At 36.8% G+C, this 18247-nt stretch overlaps 1 protein-coding gene across 2 annotated transcripts in view; it reads left to right on the plus strand.

Annotated features, from left to right (window-relative positions):
- LOC149070228 (teneurin-m-like) overlaps positions 1 to 18247 on the plus strand; it is a 292210-nt gene that overhangs the window by 243117 nt on the left and 30846 nt on the right. For both annotated transcript variants that reach the window (XM_089250141.1, XM_089250142.1), the window contains 6 exons: positions 2382 to 2501; positions 9683 to 9971; positions 12852 to 13119; positions 13938 to 14078; positions 14168 to 14417; positions 14516 to 14751. In XM_089250141.1, coding sequence (XP_089106267.1) covers positions 2382 to 2501; positions 9683 to 9971; positions 12852 to 13119; positions 13938 to 14078; positions 14168 to 14417; positions 14516 to 14751 — 1304 coding nt within the window. The remainder of the gene's footprint in view (positions 1 to 2381; positions 2502 to 9682; positions 9972 to 12851; positions 13120 to 13937; positions 14079 to 14167; positions 14418 to 14515; positions 14752 to 18247) is intronic.

Below are 18247 nucleotides of genomic sequence, written 5' to 3' on the forward strand. Positions count from 1 at the left end.
TATTTATGACGTTTTTAATGATTCAAAATCATTTTTACAACGTTTTTACTATTATTTTAAAATGTAATTAGAAATAAAAAAATAAATTTGAAAAAAAAGGTCATGGATGCACAACTGAATTTATCAGAAACTGCAAAGTGCGAAATTTAATTGAAGAAGAAATAGGCTTAGATATAAAAGTAAGAAAAAAATTGCTATTATTATATAAAACGAAAATTAATTAATTAAAAATTAAAAATTGCATGAAAAAATATGAAGAATAAATGAAATATGATAAAAAATAGAAAATAAAAATTAGGTAGATTAAAACTACTAATAGAAAATAAATTGACAAAATAGAAAATAAATTGACAAAATAGAAAATAAATTGACAAAATAGAAAATAAATTGCAATTATTAAATGTACAACTGTTGAAAAATTATAATTTGTTAATTATTATTAATTAACCTGCTGCCGATTTTGCAATGCGATGTACAGTGATAGCCCGATAAACTTATCTTAAAAAATGGTGGAAATACTTTCTCTTACTTTATTCTCCTGCATAAAATTACGGAGAAATGATGGAGAATTCCTATCACCATCGAAGGCCACGGAAATAATAATTTCCGATATGGAAATATTGCAGTGTCATACATAAATATTCAGAATTGAAAAGTCGCTAAAAGTACGGCTTATATTACTTAAATCAAATTTTCTCGAAGTTTTCGTGCTAATATTTGAAATATCTGCTCACACATTTGGGCATTTTTAGCGAGTATTGCTCGTAGCTGTCGCTATTTGCAAGTTCAGACACCCGTAGGTCGAGCATTGGAAATAAATATACCTACTTTGAATCTACAGAAAATCAATTAACAACCTCAAACGTGTCTACAATATTGATAACTTTGATATATAGTTTATCTAAAATATTAAATTAAGAAATAGATACTTCTGATAGTGATTAGCGTTGGTTTGTAAAAAAAAACCACTTCTAGATACACACACATATCTCGAACTTGATTAAAATCTGGAACACATAATGCGAATTTATTAGAAAAAAAATAGAAAAAAAAATATCTATTCCATTATAACACAATATTTATTTAAATTTTTTTCCAAAATTTGAAACAAAAAAATAGTTTCGTGTGTTGAATCCGTAAAAATTGCAATAACTAAACTTTAAATGAAATAATTTGGACATAATATAACAAATTCAATGCATTGAATAACCATTCTTCGAAAAATTTTGAAACAAAATTAAGCAAAATTTCTTTCTTATAAGAGGACAATGAAGAAATTATCTAAAATTCTCAATTGAAACACTGAATAATTTAAATCTCTTACTAAATAAAAGAAAATCCGCGTCATTGTTTCTGGTCAAACGATAAACATTGAAAAATTAATGAAAAAACATTATTATTTTCGACAAAGAGAAACAGAAAAAAAAAATCATAATATCTTATTCAAAAGATGGTGCATGTCTTATCCATAACAAAAAAATAATAATAATCAGCATATAATTAACTTTGATTAATAATGAATAAAAACCATCATGTAAAAAGAAACCTTTTGCTTCGCATAATTTGGCTCTTTTTTCTTTAATTTTCTATGTATGTTTTATTATTATTATTTCTTTCAAAAAGAAATGTATTTTTTTGTATATTGCTGTTTTCATGTGCGTATGACAAAAAAAAAGGAGAAATATTAATTTTTTTTTTTTTTTGCTTTTAAATGTTGTTATACAATTTTAGGTTAATTAACACATCAAACACACTCAAATAATCTCATTAAATCAATAGCGTTAATGCTAGCAAAATATCGGCGTAAAAAATGGCTGCCGCGATTAGACATATTTTGTTTCTCTCTGATATTATAACATCGGATATCGCATTTAATTTCGTGCGCATAAGCTTTTTGCAATGTTGATGGCAATTATCATGTAGCTGCAATTATTTAGATGCGAATGTGTATGAGCAAATGCGCGATGTGTGTACTAGATGCGCGAGCAAATTGCGCGTAGCCATTTTAGTTTTTTACCTGAAAAGCCGTGGTATTGAAGGTATTAAGCCTTGATTATTAAGCTACAGCGTTCTGAAATACCACTGTGGTTTGTTAATTAACAGCGTTAATTGCCGTTTCTCATGAGCTAGGCCGTGGAGCTAATCACAACAGCGTTAAACACTTTAAATTCTAATATTTTAAAGCGGATAAATAATTTCTCAGCCACAAAAGTTAAGTTCTGGATAAATACATACAAATACTAATTTTAAATATATTTTCCAGGTTAAATGTAAATAAAAACACATCCCAAAAATAATTAAGAAAAAGAAAATAGTTATTTTTTTTTCTATAGAGTTTATATGCAATGTTTTTTGGCTCACTGTTCAACGGATCTTTGCAGCCGCGTGTCCGTGATCAGAGGCCGCGTGGTCAGCCGAGAAGGAAACGGCCTGATGGGGATCAGAGTAAGCGTTGCCACTGACCCACAATTTGGTTTCACCTTGACCAGGAGCGACGGGTGGTGAGTTTCATTCATGTTTAGTTTTCTGTGTCGTGAAAAGTGTAATTGTTCGTCGATAATAACGTAATGTGACTCTTTCACATTGATATAACGAACCTAAAAAATCATAATATATATATAGAGATCTATTCATATATTATCATACAGGGTGTCCCATAAATTCGTAAATAGTTTAAAAGTTAATAAGTACTGGAGAGGAATTGGAAAATTTCAATGCGGTCTGTAAAACAGTTGTTTTGACGATATTTATTTTCCAGAAAAAAAAATAGTTTAAACATTTGTCGATAGAGGGCACTGCATGGAAGAAAATCAGGGAGAGATTGATTTAAAGCTTTCTTCAATCACTTTGGTGTCCGAAACAAAGCTTCAGGTGGTGATCCGTGGTTGGAATAAAACAACTTCATCAATAGTGTTTTTTTCCACCAATGTCGACAGACATCACAACGAGAACCGTATGTAAGCGCCAGTAACAGGAAAATTCAGAAATGAGATGTTACTCGTACATAGGGATACCAACCGTCCTCCTTTTCAATTTCATTTGAACCGTCTTCTTACGTTTAGAAAAATTCGTCTTTTTTTCTTGTCCTCATTTTCATGTTTCCAGAATAATTTTTCTTTTTTTCTGGGAAACATTTATTTTTTCCGCTTTGAAACAACATTTCATCGATATGAGTGTTTTTGTGACCCGTCCCCAACTCATTCACCAAAATTATGGTGACCATACGTGCCTTTTTTCCCGGGACAGTCCTGGTTTTTTATGTTTTTCTTTCTGTCCCGACTTTTTTTGATAGAATATCCCGGTTTTCCACGTATTTCTAACGAAGCCAACTTGACTTTTTCTTCTTCAAATCAACAAATGCTATTATCTTCCCATCTCAGAAATTATGCTAGGATAATTATGATTACAAGTAAGAATATTTTTCTCACATATTTGTTGTTTCTATTTTAATTCACTGCAATGAAGTAGTCCTTCATTCGCTCCCGATTGGCGACTTTTCTGGTATTTTAGCATGAGTCGGCAACTTTGCTTACTTTTGGCACCATTTTTGGCGGTAATTGGCAATGTCCCGTATTTCGAATCCTGATTTCCCGTTTCTTTTTTCTCAAGCAAATATGGTCAGCTTAACCAAAAGCCACCAAAATTTCCCGAGCTTTTCTATTTTTGCTTTTTAGCAGCTCTGTTGTTTTAGAGCGAGGGTAAATTATGGTTGTAGCCGGTTTTATTCGTCAGAATAGTGGCGCTATCTATTGTGGAAATTGTGGGATAAATGGCATTACTTCAGGTTAGCGCGCAGGCGTCCTCTTTCCTTGGTTTTCGAATCTGATAACCCTACTCGCACACCATTCATTTTACAGGATTTTCGACCGTATTCACCAACACAGTTTAAACTACAATCGCAGGTTAAAGGACTAGCGATTGACGCGGATTGGTTCAAATCCTCAATTTAATCAATCCCTTTCGATCTTCAATCTTTTCACTTGCTATTGCAGTTTAAACTGTGTGGGTGAATAAAGCCGTCTGCATATCTCCAGTGATTCCCATTAGTGCAGTGCCCTCCATCGACAAAACGTTTAATTAAATTTTTCTCCTGCCAAAAAAAAAAAGAATCTTGTAGTTAGCACAACATTATTTTTGCACAAACCGCATTCAAATACGCAGGGCCGCAACTAGGGAGGAGCAGGCGGATCTCGTGCCCCGGGTGCTTTACCCGAGGAGGCGCAAATTTCATTCTGAAACCTCTCCTTCCACATTACAAGGGGGCGTCAAAATGAGTGCTTGCCCCGGGTGAGCAAGCATGTATATATAGTTGCGGCCTTGCAAATACATATACATGGGTTGACCGTTAAGCAAGGTTTTGAAATGCACATTTTTGTTATACAATGGGAAATTATTATTTGGCCGCAAAAGTGGGGGGGGGTGGAGGGGGTTTGACCACATCAGAGGGGTTTTACTGTATTTCAGTTGGAGAATGAATATGTTATAACATATAATATCTTAAAAATGATGTTCTCATGACAACGTCTTGGACAGAGTGTTAATATGGCTAACTTTCCGATTTTACGATTTTTTTTTCTTCGGGTCATATTGACCAGAAGAAAAACAAAATTCGTTCAAAGGCCTTAAAAGTTATTTTTATGTATTAACTTGGGGGTGAAACTTTTTTATTGAAACAGTGCGTCTCTGAAATTTATTTTAACATCATTGAAGCTCGGGGTTCACCAACCGGTGATCCGCGGAACACTACGGGTCCATGTGACTCTACTAGTGGTTCAACGAGAAAAAGCAATGAACAGCGAGAGGGAAATTGTTCTAGACCATGTTCTAGCTTCATAATGGTTTCCTCGAACATATCCTTGCACTTTTGTCACCCCTCAGAACACTAATTCCATTTTAGAGGTTCCGCCTAAACGGAAATGTTGAAAAACACTTCCAAGTACGTATTCTAATAAATGAATGTTAACGAAAAGCTTTCTGTTTACTCTGATGTTTTGTGAAAACATTTGGTTATTACCTGCACATAATTTCAAGGAGTTATAAAAACGGCTAGGGGACATTGTTCATTGCTATAATAGTGAATCTTCAATTCAATTGATTGAAAGTCAGGTCGTATTTGACCCGAACGTTACAACTGTAGGGTATATGCGAACAGAACAGCAAGGTTAAACATTTGCGTAATACTGTACGTAACTCAGGACTACGCAACACTATGAGCGCACATAGGGGTAGGTTTTAGTAAGTAACATCATTTGTTCGCATTTTAGTTGTGATTCATTAACTGTAGATCAATAACATTTCTCCGAGCATTCGAGAATCAATTAAAATACTTATTAAATTCTTTTTGTAATATTCTTATTCAACAGTGAAGAAACTAAGACGATTTCTCCCAGAACATAACAGAAAAACATCCAAGAAAATCTTATTACCGATTTAAAAACGGAATTTTCATTTGAATATTAACCCCATGCGTTCTAGTCTCTGTAAAAATCTTAGTTTCCAATCGAGACGTGTATTGATAAGATTACTTATCAAGGAAAATAACTCATTCCGCGGAAAATTAATTAAATCAATATAAAATTAGTAGAAATCCGTGGACTGTCGAAACTAATAAGCTCTACGCTATAATAAGATTTGCATTAAATTCTCCGCCTCTCTCTAAGAAATTTATTTCATACGCGCGACGACGAAATTAAATTCTTTCAGCTCCTTTAAACAAAGAGATCGTAGAAAAATAATTAAATTTTCAGCCGTCTTTATCGCGTTCGTAATGAATTTACTTATTTTCTACGTAAATATTTGATTTATATCATCTGTCCATGAAAATAATGACACGTATAATTTAGATCTCGTCTCAATCATGTCCGAAGAGATTAGTTATCAAAAAAATACCCCAAGTACAACGCGGAAAATTAAATAATTATATTCAATTAGAATATAATTAATTGTCGAATTTTTCACAAATATAATAAGTAGCTATAATTTTAATACCCGGTGCTGTGCCCGGGTTTTCTTCATTTACTGGATGGAATAAAAAAAATGACAAACCATTATAAAGGCATAAATTATTATATATATGCTGGCAGCATTAAAGGAGCGACAAACCATATGAATGTCTGAAACGCATTGCTAGTGTGAACCACGATAACCAAAATAAACATTCCGAAAATGATTGTTGAGGCCTAGGAACCATTGTTGCCTAATCGTTCTTTGCCAGTTTCGGGCAGTTGCACAGCTCTGACATGCTTTTAAAGTAGCATATCGTTCAATCCGGGACCTATTTGGTATATATGCAAAATTTGGCGACGATTGGTCAAAAATTGTAGATTTGTATAGAGAATATACAAACACATTGTTGATGTGCAGTCTGTCCGAATCTGTTTACCTAGCGGATAGCTCTGCAATGACTAACTTTAGAAACATACTTTCAACTAATTTTTTTTTCTAATGACGAGCGATTACTTACAAATTCTCTCTCGAATAATTTTGTATTCTTAAAAAATTAAAACAATAACTTTTTTTATGTCGGTGAATAAAAACCAATAAGTAGAGTTTATTCAATTTGTGTACAGTCTCCTGAAAATTGAGATTTTCGAGCCAATGAAAACTTGCCAACACAGCGATAAGTTGCCTAAACATAGTGGTTTTACATCTTTAACTCTGGATGAATATTGCGTTTGAAAATAAGGAGTTGCAAATGAGGAGCAAGTTCTGTTCAACGTTTCACTAATTAGAAGTGTTAGCACACGGGTATTGTATACAAAGTGAATTTCGTTTTTTCAATTTGTATACGAACCCTCAACAAAAATTATGGCAATTTTAAAAACCGTAAATTTGAAGACCTTTTTTGTGTGAAAGCATATTTATAATGTTAACAGTTGCAGAGATATCTGCTGGGTGAATACTTCGATACAGTCTGTACAGTTATACTGAATGTAGGAATGTTTTGCTAATGGAAAAGACAAGACTATAGAGTGATGGTGTTTTTTGGAAGAAATGTTATCTCTGTATAAGATTAAGCTCTGAATGGTTTGTGTGTTTGAACAGTCGTTAAATGCGAACGATATTTGCTACAGAAGAAACGACGATATTTGCCAGAACTGTGATGTAACATCATGCTTTATATGCGCTATAATTTCTCATGCGAATTGCACAGATGATTGTGTGGCGCAAATGTCAAAGTCCCCTAGCATATGTAATGACTATCCGTATCATATCAAGTATAGATTTTAGACGCCATTTCAGAAAGAAAATATTCTTTAAAGTGGATGATCTCCAATATCACAAATCGGATATCTAACACATTCTTCTGCGTTTATGAGAGTACTGTCATCGGGGCTATATAATAAGGGCTGTTTCATGACGCGCTGGAGTCGGTTCAAGTTGATGTCATGCGTGGAGTCATTGCTCAAACGGAACCGAGTGCACCCGCTTTGCTACACTGTTAATTACGGCAATTTGCGCAATCGCTGTGCTGCCCGTTTTACTGAACTCTTTCCAAAATTGTCTTTTCGATTATTTGCATTGGTATTTGTATATTTATTAGCTTGCTCCGTTCAAGCATTTAAACATTTAAAATTGCAAATTTTGCATTTGCTTATGAGAGAACTTCCACTGCGAATATTTTTCTCGGATTCATTTCAGTTGAATCGCGTTAGAACATTCGTTGGATTGACTAAAAGCCAACTCGAGGCAGATAATTTCAATTATCTTTTGAACTTTCTAATATTTATTATTATATTTTTGTTTTCATTTGAATTAGGTGTTGCTTTAAGAAGTCTTGGCCTTTGTTACTACAACAAAACATGGGAAGAAAATATAGAAAAAAATCGCGATATAAAATATTTGAAATTATTTTGATTATTTTCTGTGAAAAAACACCGATGAAACAGCCCTTATTACCATGTGCTTAGAAATAACCTTTTAGTGAAATAACCTTAACCGTGTACAGGGCATCGAGCATCCGAAACAACTAGAGACTGTGTGTGTTCGCATAAATGATTTATCATGACTGACATTTCTTTATCATAAAAACCACGCCATCTTTTTCGCATTCCAACTTGATGCAGTAGAAAGTCCCGTATCATTCCAGACTCAAGAGTCTATTAGACCTCAATGCTAATTTTAGTGATATCATTTGCTTTAATTAGTATATTGATATTTTAATCACCATTCGTCATTTTCTGCACACGATGGTTGATTAGCCCGGGACTAACAATTTATTGCTGATTCCGAACGGCAGTTTTTCTATACTCATCGAGAGGTTGGTGTGTTAACCCCCTTGATGTGGGAATCTCTGTGGTTTCCTGTCGTCGTTTCTGTTGTACCCCTGTGTCAGGAAAATTTTCTGATAAGGACGAACCGGGTATCGAACTCACGACACCTCTAAACATCCTTTGGTACTTTAGGCGAGTATCTTATCTACCTGGTTTTCTTTGTTAAAATGCGTTGTTAGCGGTCTACACCCGCTCTGTTACATTGAGAACTAAGACTCAGTATCATAGTCACTGAGAAATGCTTCATCATTTATTCTGTAGTTGCCTTCGAGATTTTTTTTTCGTTTTCAGTCTCTGGCAGTCAGAACTGTCTTTCATGTCCATAATTGATGTTTACAGGGACCAGTAATGGGTTCTTCAGAGCCAACCGTTTCAGGTATAATTTGAAAAATAAAGCAAAAAAGATAGTTTGATTGCTAGATACCAATCCGTTTTCCTCATCAAAATCTAAAATCAATTACATGGTTTTTTTCTTCTCATCATCACTATTAAAATAAGTGAGCTCAGCTACTTTATAATGAAGAAATTCACGTACGTGGGTTGAGAGAACGAGTTTGCTTGATAAAAAAAAGAGGTCCGCCGGGCCACACTCGTGCACTGCCAGGTTACATCTCTCTCTCTCGACATATACTTTCCGCTACACTCATAAAGAATTACGCATCCCACGGTGAAGATTTCTTTTCATCTCATAGTGGAGATGGTTTCTTAGGTTGGTGTACCGGGCTCCTGCACGAATACCAATAGTCGCCTTGTTCTGCCTTGTATGACAAATGTCTGTTGCGCATTAACATTTTCCATCGGTTGGCAACGTTATTTTCAGCGACTGATAAAATAATCTGCGTCTAAATCTACCTAGGAAAAACATTATTAAGTGAAGAATTCCAACAAAGAAATGATTTTTACCTCCTGAAATTGGCAACCCTTTACGTACAAGTACTTTGTGGAACATGAGTCATTTCTCTCAATATCCGCTCCCAATTCACGTGAGAGAAGTTACATGATACTCCACTTTAATCCTAGTAAATATCTTCGTGTCTTGCAAATTTCACTGGTATAAAACGATTTCTAACTACTACTATTAAATGGTACATATATTTTGTAAATAATCCGCAAAGAAAATTTAAAATTCCCAGCTATAAATCCCTGGTGCTCACGATTATAGAAAGCTCAAATTTTTGGTGCAGCAAGAACTACTATCATTTCCGTCTCTTGGCTGTTTTTATCGTAAAAAATTTCCTATTTCTTTACGTAAAAATGTGATAATGATATTTTTCTGGAAAAAAAATAGAGTATCGGCTATAACTGAATATCCGATATCTATCCAGTTTCCGATGAAGAAGGAAATGATCAGCAGCCAAAAGAACGTAAAATATTTCAGAAAATGTTTTAAACTATTTTTCTCACGACAGGTTTGACATCTTAGTTAACGGTGGCGGCGCCGTCACGCTCCAATTCCAACGCAACCCGTTCCACCCGATGAAAAGAACTGTGATGGTCCCTTGGAACTCGGTAATGGTCATGGGACCTGTCATTATGTCGGCCACCGTCGAAACGGACGTCCAGGAAGATCTTTTGATGCAGCAGAAACCTTGCACGGATCATGATTACGACCGGATGAAACCGATCGTCTATCAAACTTGGAGATCTGGATCTCAAGGAGCCTGCACTGAAAACAGTGCCATTATGGCCGAAACACAAGCAAGTCGTCATTTTTGACTTATAAGCTCCGTTAGTTTTTTAGTTTGAGGTGCCTCAAGTAATTATTATTATTTTAATTATTAGATCGGTTCATATACTTTTCTGGTAAGTACGTGAGGTCAATGAAACATTCGATGATGATCCGATCATCCCGATTTGTTTTACTTGTTGTTGTATCGTAGTCTAGTCTATCCCAACCGCCAAAATTCCGACGAGTCAAAAACCCAAAAACAAATTCCGCCAAAACTTTGACGTACCGAAATCCCCAGAAGCCAATGTTTTGACGCTACCGAAAAGAAGGCAATCTCAATGATGCATCCCTGTCGCACTCCTAAGGGTATGCAGGTAACTATTTGGCACTGCATTCCTGCCCAGTATGATACTTGGCAGGGCAAAAGGGGATCAATTCCTGAGTCGAGTGCCAACGAGGCCAGATTCGAAAGAGGTGCCACTCCCTTGATGTCCATCGTGGGGTTTTTATGCTAAAGATACAGATCTACAGCCTTCAACTATCAGTGCTTAGCACTGCATAACGGCAATGCCAAGCTGAAGCGCTACCCCACACGCAAGGGCAACGAATTATCCAAGAGTAGGGTAAACCGAAATAAGGATAATAAAAATTCCGGCTCCTAATGGCCCAACATACACTTTTGACATAAATACGTCTATTAAATACTGTAATGATACTGAATGCATTTGGAAAAAGTTGCATAACGAAATATAATTTAAACGCTTATATCTCAGTAAGAATTCAGAACATATCAGGGTTTTGTATGTCTGCGGCATATATCGTTAACACAAACCCAATCCTTTCTCTCTGGTTTCATCCCCTTCGCTTACTAGTAATTCGCAAGTGTGATTCGGATGCTCTATATTTGACGAATCAGCGATAAATACGGTAATCGTGTCCTAACCTAACCACACGTTAGAAGAAAGAGAAGGGGAAAAAAAGTAGGAAAAAAGAAAGAAAAAAAACAATGAAAGAGTAAAATAGTATAATAGATAAATTTACAAAGAACGTAGGTGCAAAGTATATTTATCTTTTAAACCTCGCCTTACCTGTTCTCATTCGATTTTATAAGGAAGATACACATCATATGTGGAATAACAATCACTATCAGGGCATACAAAAAACAAGAGCAAGGAAAAATTATAACGTCGCAAAAAAAAGCTTAGCGATGATTAGGAGAGAAAGGAAAGAAAACAGAGTTTGCTTGAATTTATTCCACTGATGTTTGAACGCAATATTACGTCCTTGATCGTAAAGTGGTTAATACCTCTTATGGTCTGGGCACAAAGCTCGCGGTCCGCTTACGTAGCGAAATTGCTTTCCGTTATTATCTCGAGAGGTTCGCTACACAAATGGACAACATCGGTATCGTCCGTTAGCTATTCCAAGGACAAATCCGATTATATTAATTTCATTATGTCAGTTCCTACCACCCAAAGAACGTATTCACGTCAAAACTTGCGGTCGCGTTAATGTGACACAGCCTACCCTCCAATTTCCCCCCCCCCCCCAAAAGTTCAGCATTGAATGTAAATTCGCAACTGCAAAGAAATACGAGAAAGAAATTGGTGAGACTTGGATCAAAGACAGATGGTAATATGGCAGTATCGAATGATCGGTTGTCGAATTTTTGGCTTGCAAGATAGGGTTTGTTTTACACAATCTAGATGTAGACTTGTCGGAATTATGGCTGTCAGCAAATACAGGTGATTCAAAATTCATGGACAAACTTTAAAGAGTGATAAATCACATACAAATAAAGCAATTCCCGTTACACAATGCATGGTCGTAACGAAAGACAGCGCTGCCATCGAACACATAATGCGTGGGTTTCGTCACTTATCGTCATTTCTATCGTTGATTGCAGAAGGGATGTTAAAAGCAAATATGTATTTCATGTGCGGTGCTGCGGACGGAAATGCTCCGGAAAAATAAAGACGGTACGGGAAGCGGGTTTTTTTTTTGTTTTTTTTTTGACAAACCGCGTGACAGTTCGAGAAACCTTTCGATGGTTGCAGCGGTATCTGGGGTGGAACGGCTCCTCAGTCAGCAGGATACAGGATGTGCCAAGAATGCGTGGACGCCAGAAATAGCCCCAGTTTGCCAGACATCGGCATGACCCTCACAAAGCTGACAGGCCTCCACCCTGGAGGGCCTGGGTTAGTTTTCTTTTTTGTTTGTTTTTGACAGTATAACTTTACTCGGCTCCTTAGCCAGCAGCATACAGGGTGGGCCAAAAGTGCGTGGGCGCCCCAAAAATCCCCAGTTTGCCAGACACCGGCATAACCCTCACAAGGGTGAGGCTGACAGGCCTCCACCCTGAAGGGCGTGGGACAATTTTATTTTTTGTTTGTTTTTTACAGTACGACTTTACACTAGAAGGTCCCGTGATAAATCTGACCTGGGCACCCATTAAAAATTCCAGAGCATAGGGACCCTGTTACAGGATGTGGGGGAAATGGAAGCTCCTAAAAGTTTCCCGATTTGGAACACGTCATGTCGAGAAACACTCGGTACGGCTTTTAGGTTTCCCGCCCGTAGCATCAGAATGTATCTCCACCTTCTCATCCCGATTGCACACCACGATAGAAATGGCAATAAGTTGCGAAGTCAACACATTCATTCACAGTAGTGTTTAGCAGTTCACCTCTTGCGTTTCGACCATGCATCGTCTAACCGAAATCGATTTATTAATTTTGATTTATCACTTCTTAAAGTGTTGACTATCATGCAATACATCTTATGGGTTTTGAATCATCCTGTATATATCCGTCCGAAGACGATCACGGTATGTATCGCGTATAGTGTAAAATTCCAAAAAAATGTCACCATTTCAGTAACAATTTCTTTGTTCTTGCTAAACAATCCAGGTTCTGCAAGAAAGTTTTTCTATCCCTGGATCAGACCTCCACCTTGTTTACCACAGCAGCCACGCTCAAGGTTACCTTTCGACGATTCATCTCCAGCTCACGCCATCCAACATAGTCGAATCACTGAGACTCGTACATCTGAGAATCGCGGTCGAAGGATTCCTCGTAGAAAAGACGTTCGAAGCCGATCCAGACATTAAATACACATTCGCTTGGAACAAGCGCAATGTTTATAAACAGAAAGTTTACGGCCTAACGACAGCGAGGGGTGAGTTTGGCTCTTTTCACATGGATTTACGGAAATTCACCGCCAACAATTCACCAACATGCAATGCACCGCTAGAAAAATTCACCGACGGAAGAATCACCGCCAATAGTTCGTCGCCAGTGACCGAATGATTGAGTAAGTGAGTGGGAGAATGAATGAGCGAATGTGCGACCGAATGGGTTGGTATACGAGCTAGTGAATAAGGTAGTGAGTGAATGAGTTACTTTATGAGTGCCCCTATGAATGACTGAGTGAGTAATCGTTTGAATTACTCCCTTACTCACACACCTGCTCACTTACTCTCTCATTTGCTCACTCACTCTTTTGTTACCTGCCAACTTACTTGATAGATAACTCACTAGGCTTATTATTCACTCACTGGCTCATCCACACTATTCACCTCAAACCGAAAGATACCCAGGCCACATCGCCATATGGCAATATCGGCTCATTGCCGATATCGGCTCACTACTTCACCAAACATAAACTCTGGCCATATCTATATTGCAATTTATTGCCATTAATGAGATTTGTTGGAAATGAAGGCGCTGTCTATACATGTTCGCCTCAAGCTCATTAGGGGACAATGGCTCATCTATATCCTCTCTCGGGTTTGAACCTGGGACTTTGACAGCATCTTACTACCACGCCACTCACGCCATACGTCCCTCTGTCGATGAACTGTTTGTCGGTGAATTTTCCCAGCGGTAAGCTGAGTGGCGGTGAACTGTTAGCGATGATTTTACCGCACCCGCTTCACATGATGTTGTTGGTGTCATCCAAGACGGGTTACTTATTGTAGCTCTGACATTTTTCAGTATACGTCGGATATCAGTACAGCTCTTGTGAGAGGATAGTATGGACAGTCCAAGCGACGACGCTGCGAGGGTATGATATGGACATATCTGAATTAGGGTCGTGGAACTTGGACGTTCATCACAGATATAACTTTCATGAAGGTACAAAATTACGTCATTTTGTCTGTATGAAATATCAACTAGATAGATTCTTTCAATTTATTCACATGATTTTTCTTCCGCCATTTCAGGCGTGTTACAGAAAGGTGACGGGGCAACGATCTACTTCCGCCAACAACCAAGAGTCATTTCAATCCTCATTGGCAACGGCCAGCCCCGGCCGCTGCTGTGTCCAGATTGCAATGGCCTGGCCAAGGACAGCAAACTGCTGTCACCGGTGGCTCTAACAAGCGGACCTGACGGTAGCGTATACGTCGGAGATTTCAACCTCGTCAGGAGGATAACTCCGAATGGACAAGTTTACACCGTCTTCAGAATGAAGTACGTGTCGTCTTTAGCACCCGTTCCGGTTGGTGGGGTTTTTTTTTCCTTTTGGATATAATCGACATTTTTGACATGACATTATTTTACTCCGACAGGACATCAGATGTATCAAGTCAGTATCATTTGACGCTCAGTCCTACAGACGGCCATTTGTATATATCGGCTCCGGAGCACCACAAGATACTACGGGTCCACTCGCTTGACAAAGTCGAGAACCCGGATTCGAACTTCGATGTCGTCGTCGGGAGTGGAGTCCGCTGTTTACCCAGGGACAGGGAAAACTGTGGGGACGGAAAGCCGGCACTGGAGGCCATGCTTTCCTATCCTAAAGGTTAGTATTGCTCGTCCCCCCCCCCACCCCCAATACCAAATCACAGTAATCTTTAAAGCATATGGAGGAGTTTCCGGGCAATAGAGCCGTGATTCTTCCACACCTACGATAGCATTCTTCAGTAGTGAAGAAACGATTTTGAAGACTTACCGGATAATCATATCCGAATTGAATCTTTTCGTCGCTGCCTAGCTTAAGGAAGCTATCTGACGACCTAGAGTTGTTTATGGGCTGTTATTGCTTCCTCAACTATTAGATCGGTGTTTTGGTCAGAATGATTCTGAATCAGAAGATTCTGACCACGACGATTGAAGTGAACAGACGTACTTTTTCCGCTGAGCAACCGAGCGTTAAGATTTGGTATTCAACCCAAGTGGGAAACTCGGTCAGCATGGCTAGTGGTAAAATATTTTTCCTCTGAAGACGACACTCATTGGTGTCGAAATGCATTATGATTTTCTGTATTTCCGTGTATTTACCTTATTCGTTGGTGTCTTCTTAATATTCTTGTGGGCAAAGTTGATCAACTCTTCCATTATACGTAATAGATGTGAAATCGCTGAAATGGAGTGAACATTTTCGCTCACCTGCATAAATGAGAGAAATATGTTTCGAGCTGGCATAGAAAAATGATTACAGGTGTCCCACGATTTACGCGATTAGTTGGTTCCGCAGAATAATCGCGTAAAGTTGTTTAAATTTAACATGAGTAAGATAGGAATGAATGGGGGGGGGGTGCTTAAAAAAATATTTAAAAAAACTTTTTCAGCCACTTTTTTTAGCAAAACAGTTTTTTTATGAATTTATTATTCCAACTTTTAAATAAATTTCGTGAATTTAAGCTATATCAATGGATTTATTCAGTACCTTTTACAGTACCTTTGTCTTCCCTAGTTTAGACTAATTCCAGTAAATGTGGATGTTTTTCTCTTTCCTTAAGAGCATTGTATGGCAAAACTGATACTTTTCTTTTAATGCAACAATAGTGATTCAGCTGAAAATCAGCAATCTTTGTATCTTCATGAAAACTTCAGTAGCAAGAGAATTATCGAAGAAATCTGCAAATCCTTCGCAAATATATATGACAATAATTTTAGATTCATTAGTATATTTTTCTTTGATTTAAATTCAGATAGCATTGTGAATGTTACCAAAAGATGTTGGTCAGCGAGATCTGATAAATTAGATTTGAGTGATTGCCCCACACACATTTGTCTCATCTAAATCTTAAAATCAAATAGATTTCGTCATTTTTACTCTGGGTCATATAATTAATTTTCGATCCTATTTCCTTAGAGATCAACTCCAAGCCAAATCTTCCAGGTTACGATTTCTAAAATCAACCTCTCAAAATCACGTTATAGTGAAATAGCATGAAGTGAGACCGCGTGAAGCGACGTATGCCTGGATTGGAGGAAAATATTACTTAACACTGTGTGTGTGCCTGATTTGTTAAACTTCATATAGTTCATTCTATTATTGTACATTTTTTTTTTAGAAACATTGTTGAGTTGGAAACCTATCGGATAAAAACGAAAATGTCTATTATAATTCTGGAAGGGAAATTGATTGCTTGAAATTTTGATGAAACCAGTGGGTATCATCAAAATCTGCAGTATATGATATGATACCATATCTACTGTGGTTTTGATTTAATGCTGCACACCGGTGTAACTTTTTACCGGTTCCTATATGTTTTTACGTTTTCCGAACAATCTCGGCTGATGTTTTCCGTTTGTCGAATAGGAATATATGCTTCATTTTATTACTGTAATACTGTATTATACATGTGGTATGCAACGTTGGGCTGGGATTCCTGTTACAACCTATCAAATAGAAATTAAACTTATCTGTGATAATTCTTGAAGCAAAATCGTTTGTTAGTTTTAACACTTAAGGGAGTTGGTGCACGTAAATTTTCCAGAAAAAAATAAATTTTCGAATTTATAAATTTTCAAATACAATGAATTTAACTTTTGTTCTGCCTGAACTAGATTTTTTTTTCAAAATATTTTAATATAAACTGCTGGGAGGCATCACACACATATACGCTAGTTGTTTCCACTATAAAATGATCTTTTCTCAAAACTAATTGTTTGGTTAGATAAGAAACATTTTTTTGAACCCCGCCGATTCAAATATCTTCAAACTTTGTGTGTCTCTCAACACTATAATGTTACATGCTTTAACAGGAGGATTGTTTATTAAAATTACTCAAAAGAATTTTATGACACAAAATATGGCTAAATTTGATGCTTTTTGAAAACGTTGCGTGTTGTTGAAGTTAAAATTCGGGGAAAAAATAACCAACACAATTAAAATCGTAAATGCTCGTCTTAAATTGTATAAAAATATCCATAGTATTTGAGTGAATAGAAAATTTTAAATGTTGCTTAAAGGAAGGAGATTTTCCCCATTGTGGAAAGAGCATGGAGTGCCGAGATCATGCACCAACCTCCATAAATGCATGATTTCTTTTCCGAGCTGATAATTCCTTCAATAGTTTCTGACACGAATAGGAAGCATGGAAAATCATTAAAAAAATCTCGAATTATCGAATCTCGAAATCCTAATGCTTATACAGTGTCTTAGACAGGCCGTACAGACTTCAAAAATCAAAACATTCAACATGAAATAAATGTACTGAAGTAATATTACATTCCATATATATATAACCACCTCCTTTTTTTATTCAAACTGTAGTATGAAAAAAAATCGAATTGAAAACTTCGAGGTAAAAAAAGCGATACATTCACGGAAATTTTATGCGCCACAATACCGGCTTCTGTATTTTTTATGCTTCCCGCAGAATTTTAGCATTCGATTTTGAGTATGTGAATTACAATTGTTTAGTGGTTAGACATTCAAGCTTCTTCGTGAGGGACAAAAAATAATATACGTGGTGTTTCTGGCAAATAAAGCTTACTGAAACGTTTATTACATTTACTGCCACACTCTATTCCTTTGTTTTCATATAAATAGAAATTTAAACCAGCAATAGCGTTGCGCTCCAAGCATGTAGTAGCTTCAAGAATTCAGTGAAATACTTCACGAACCAGCAAGAAATTCTTGCGGACCAACGGTTGAAGAATATTGTACTAAATAGCAATACAATGTTGCACTTGTATCTATAGTAATTGCCGGTATAGGCTGCATACGACTTGTGCAAAGCTGTGAAACGATCGCGAATATGTTTGACGGATCGATTACGTAACAGACAGGCTCTTAGATCGAGTTTTCTGAAGAGCTCGTGGCTAAGAACGTTTTTTTTCCAAGAGAAATCTAGCTTAGAAAATATAGCGGAATTTCTCGATAACAGACAACACGGCACCGAAAAATTTGTCCGCTAATGGAAAAGTGTCCCTTAAGGAAGGAGATTCCCATTTACAGCTCAAAAAACAGCCCGGAAACTTTTCCCATTGCATCCGTAGTGAAAGCCTGCATTTTTTTCTTTATAAAGCATTGATTTATTCATATATTTGTTTTACTAAGAATG

This window comes from Pholcus phalangioides, unplaced genomic scaffold, assembly GCF_987345545.1.
Source record: "Pholcus phalangioides strain wild (caught in Gottingen) unplaced genomic scaffold, Ppha-v1.0 ptg000022l_1, whole genome shotgun sequence".
NCBI classification, from domain to species: Eukaryota; Metazoa; Arthropoda; class Arachnida; order Araneae; family Pholcidae; genus Pholcus; species Pholcus phalangioides.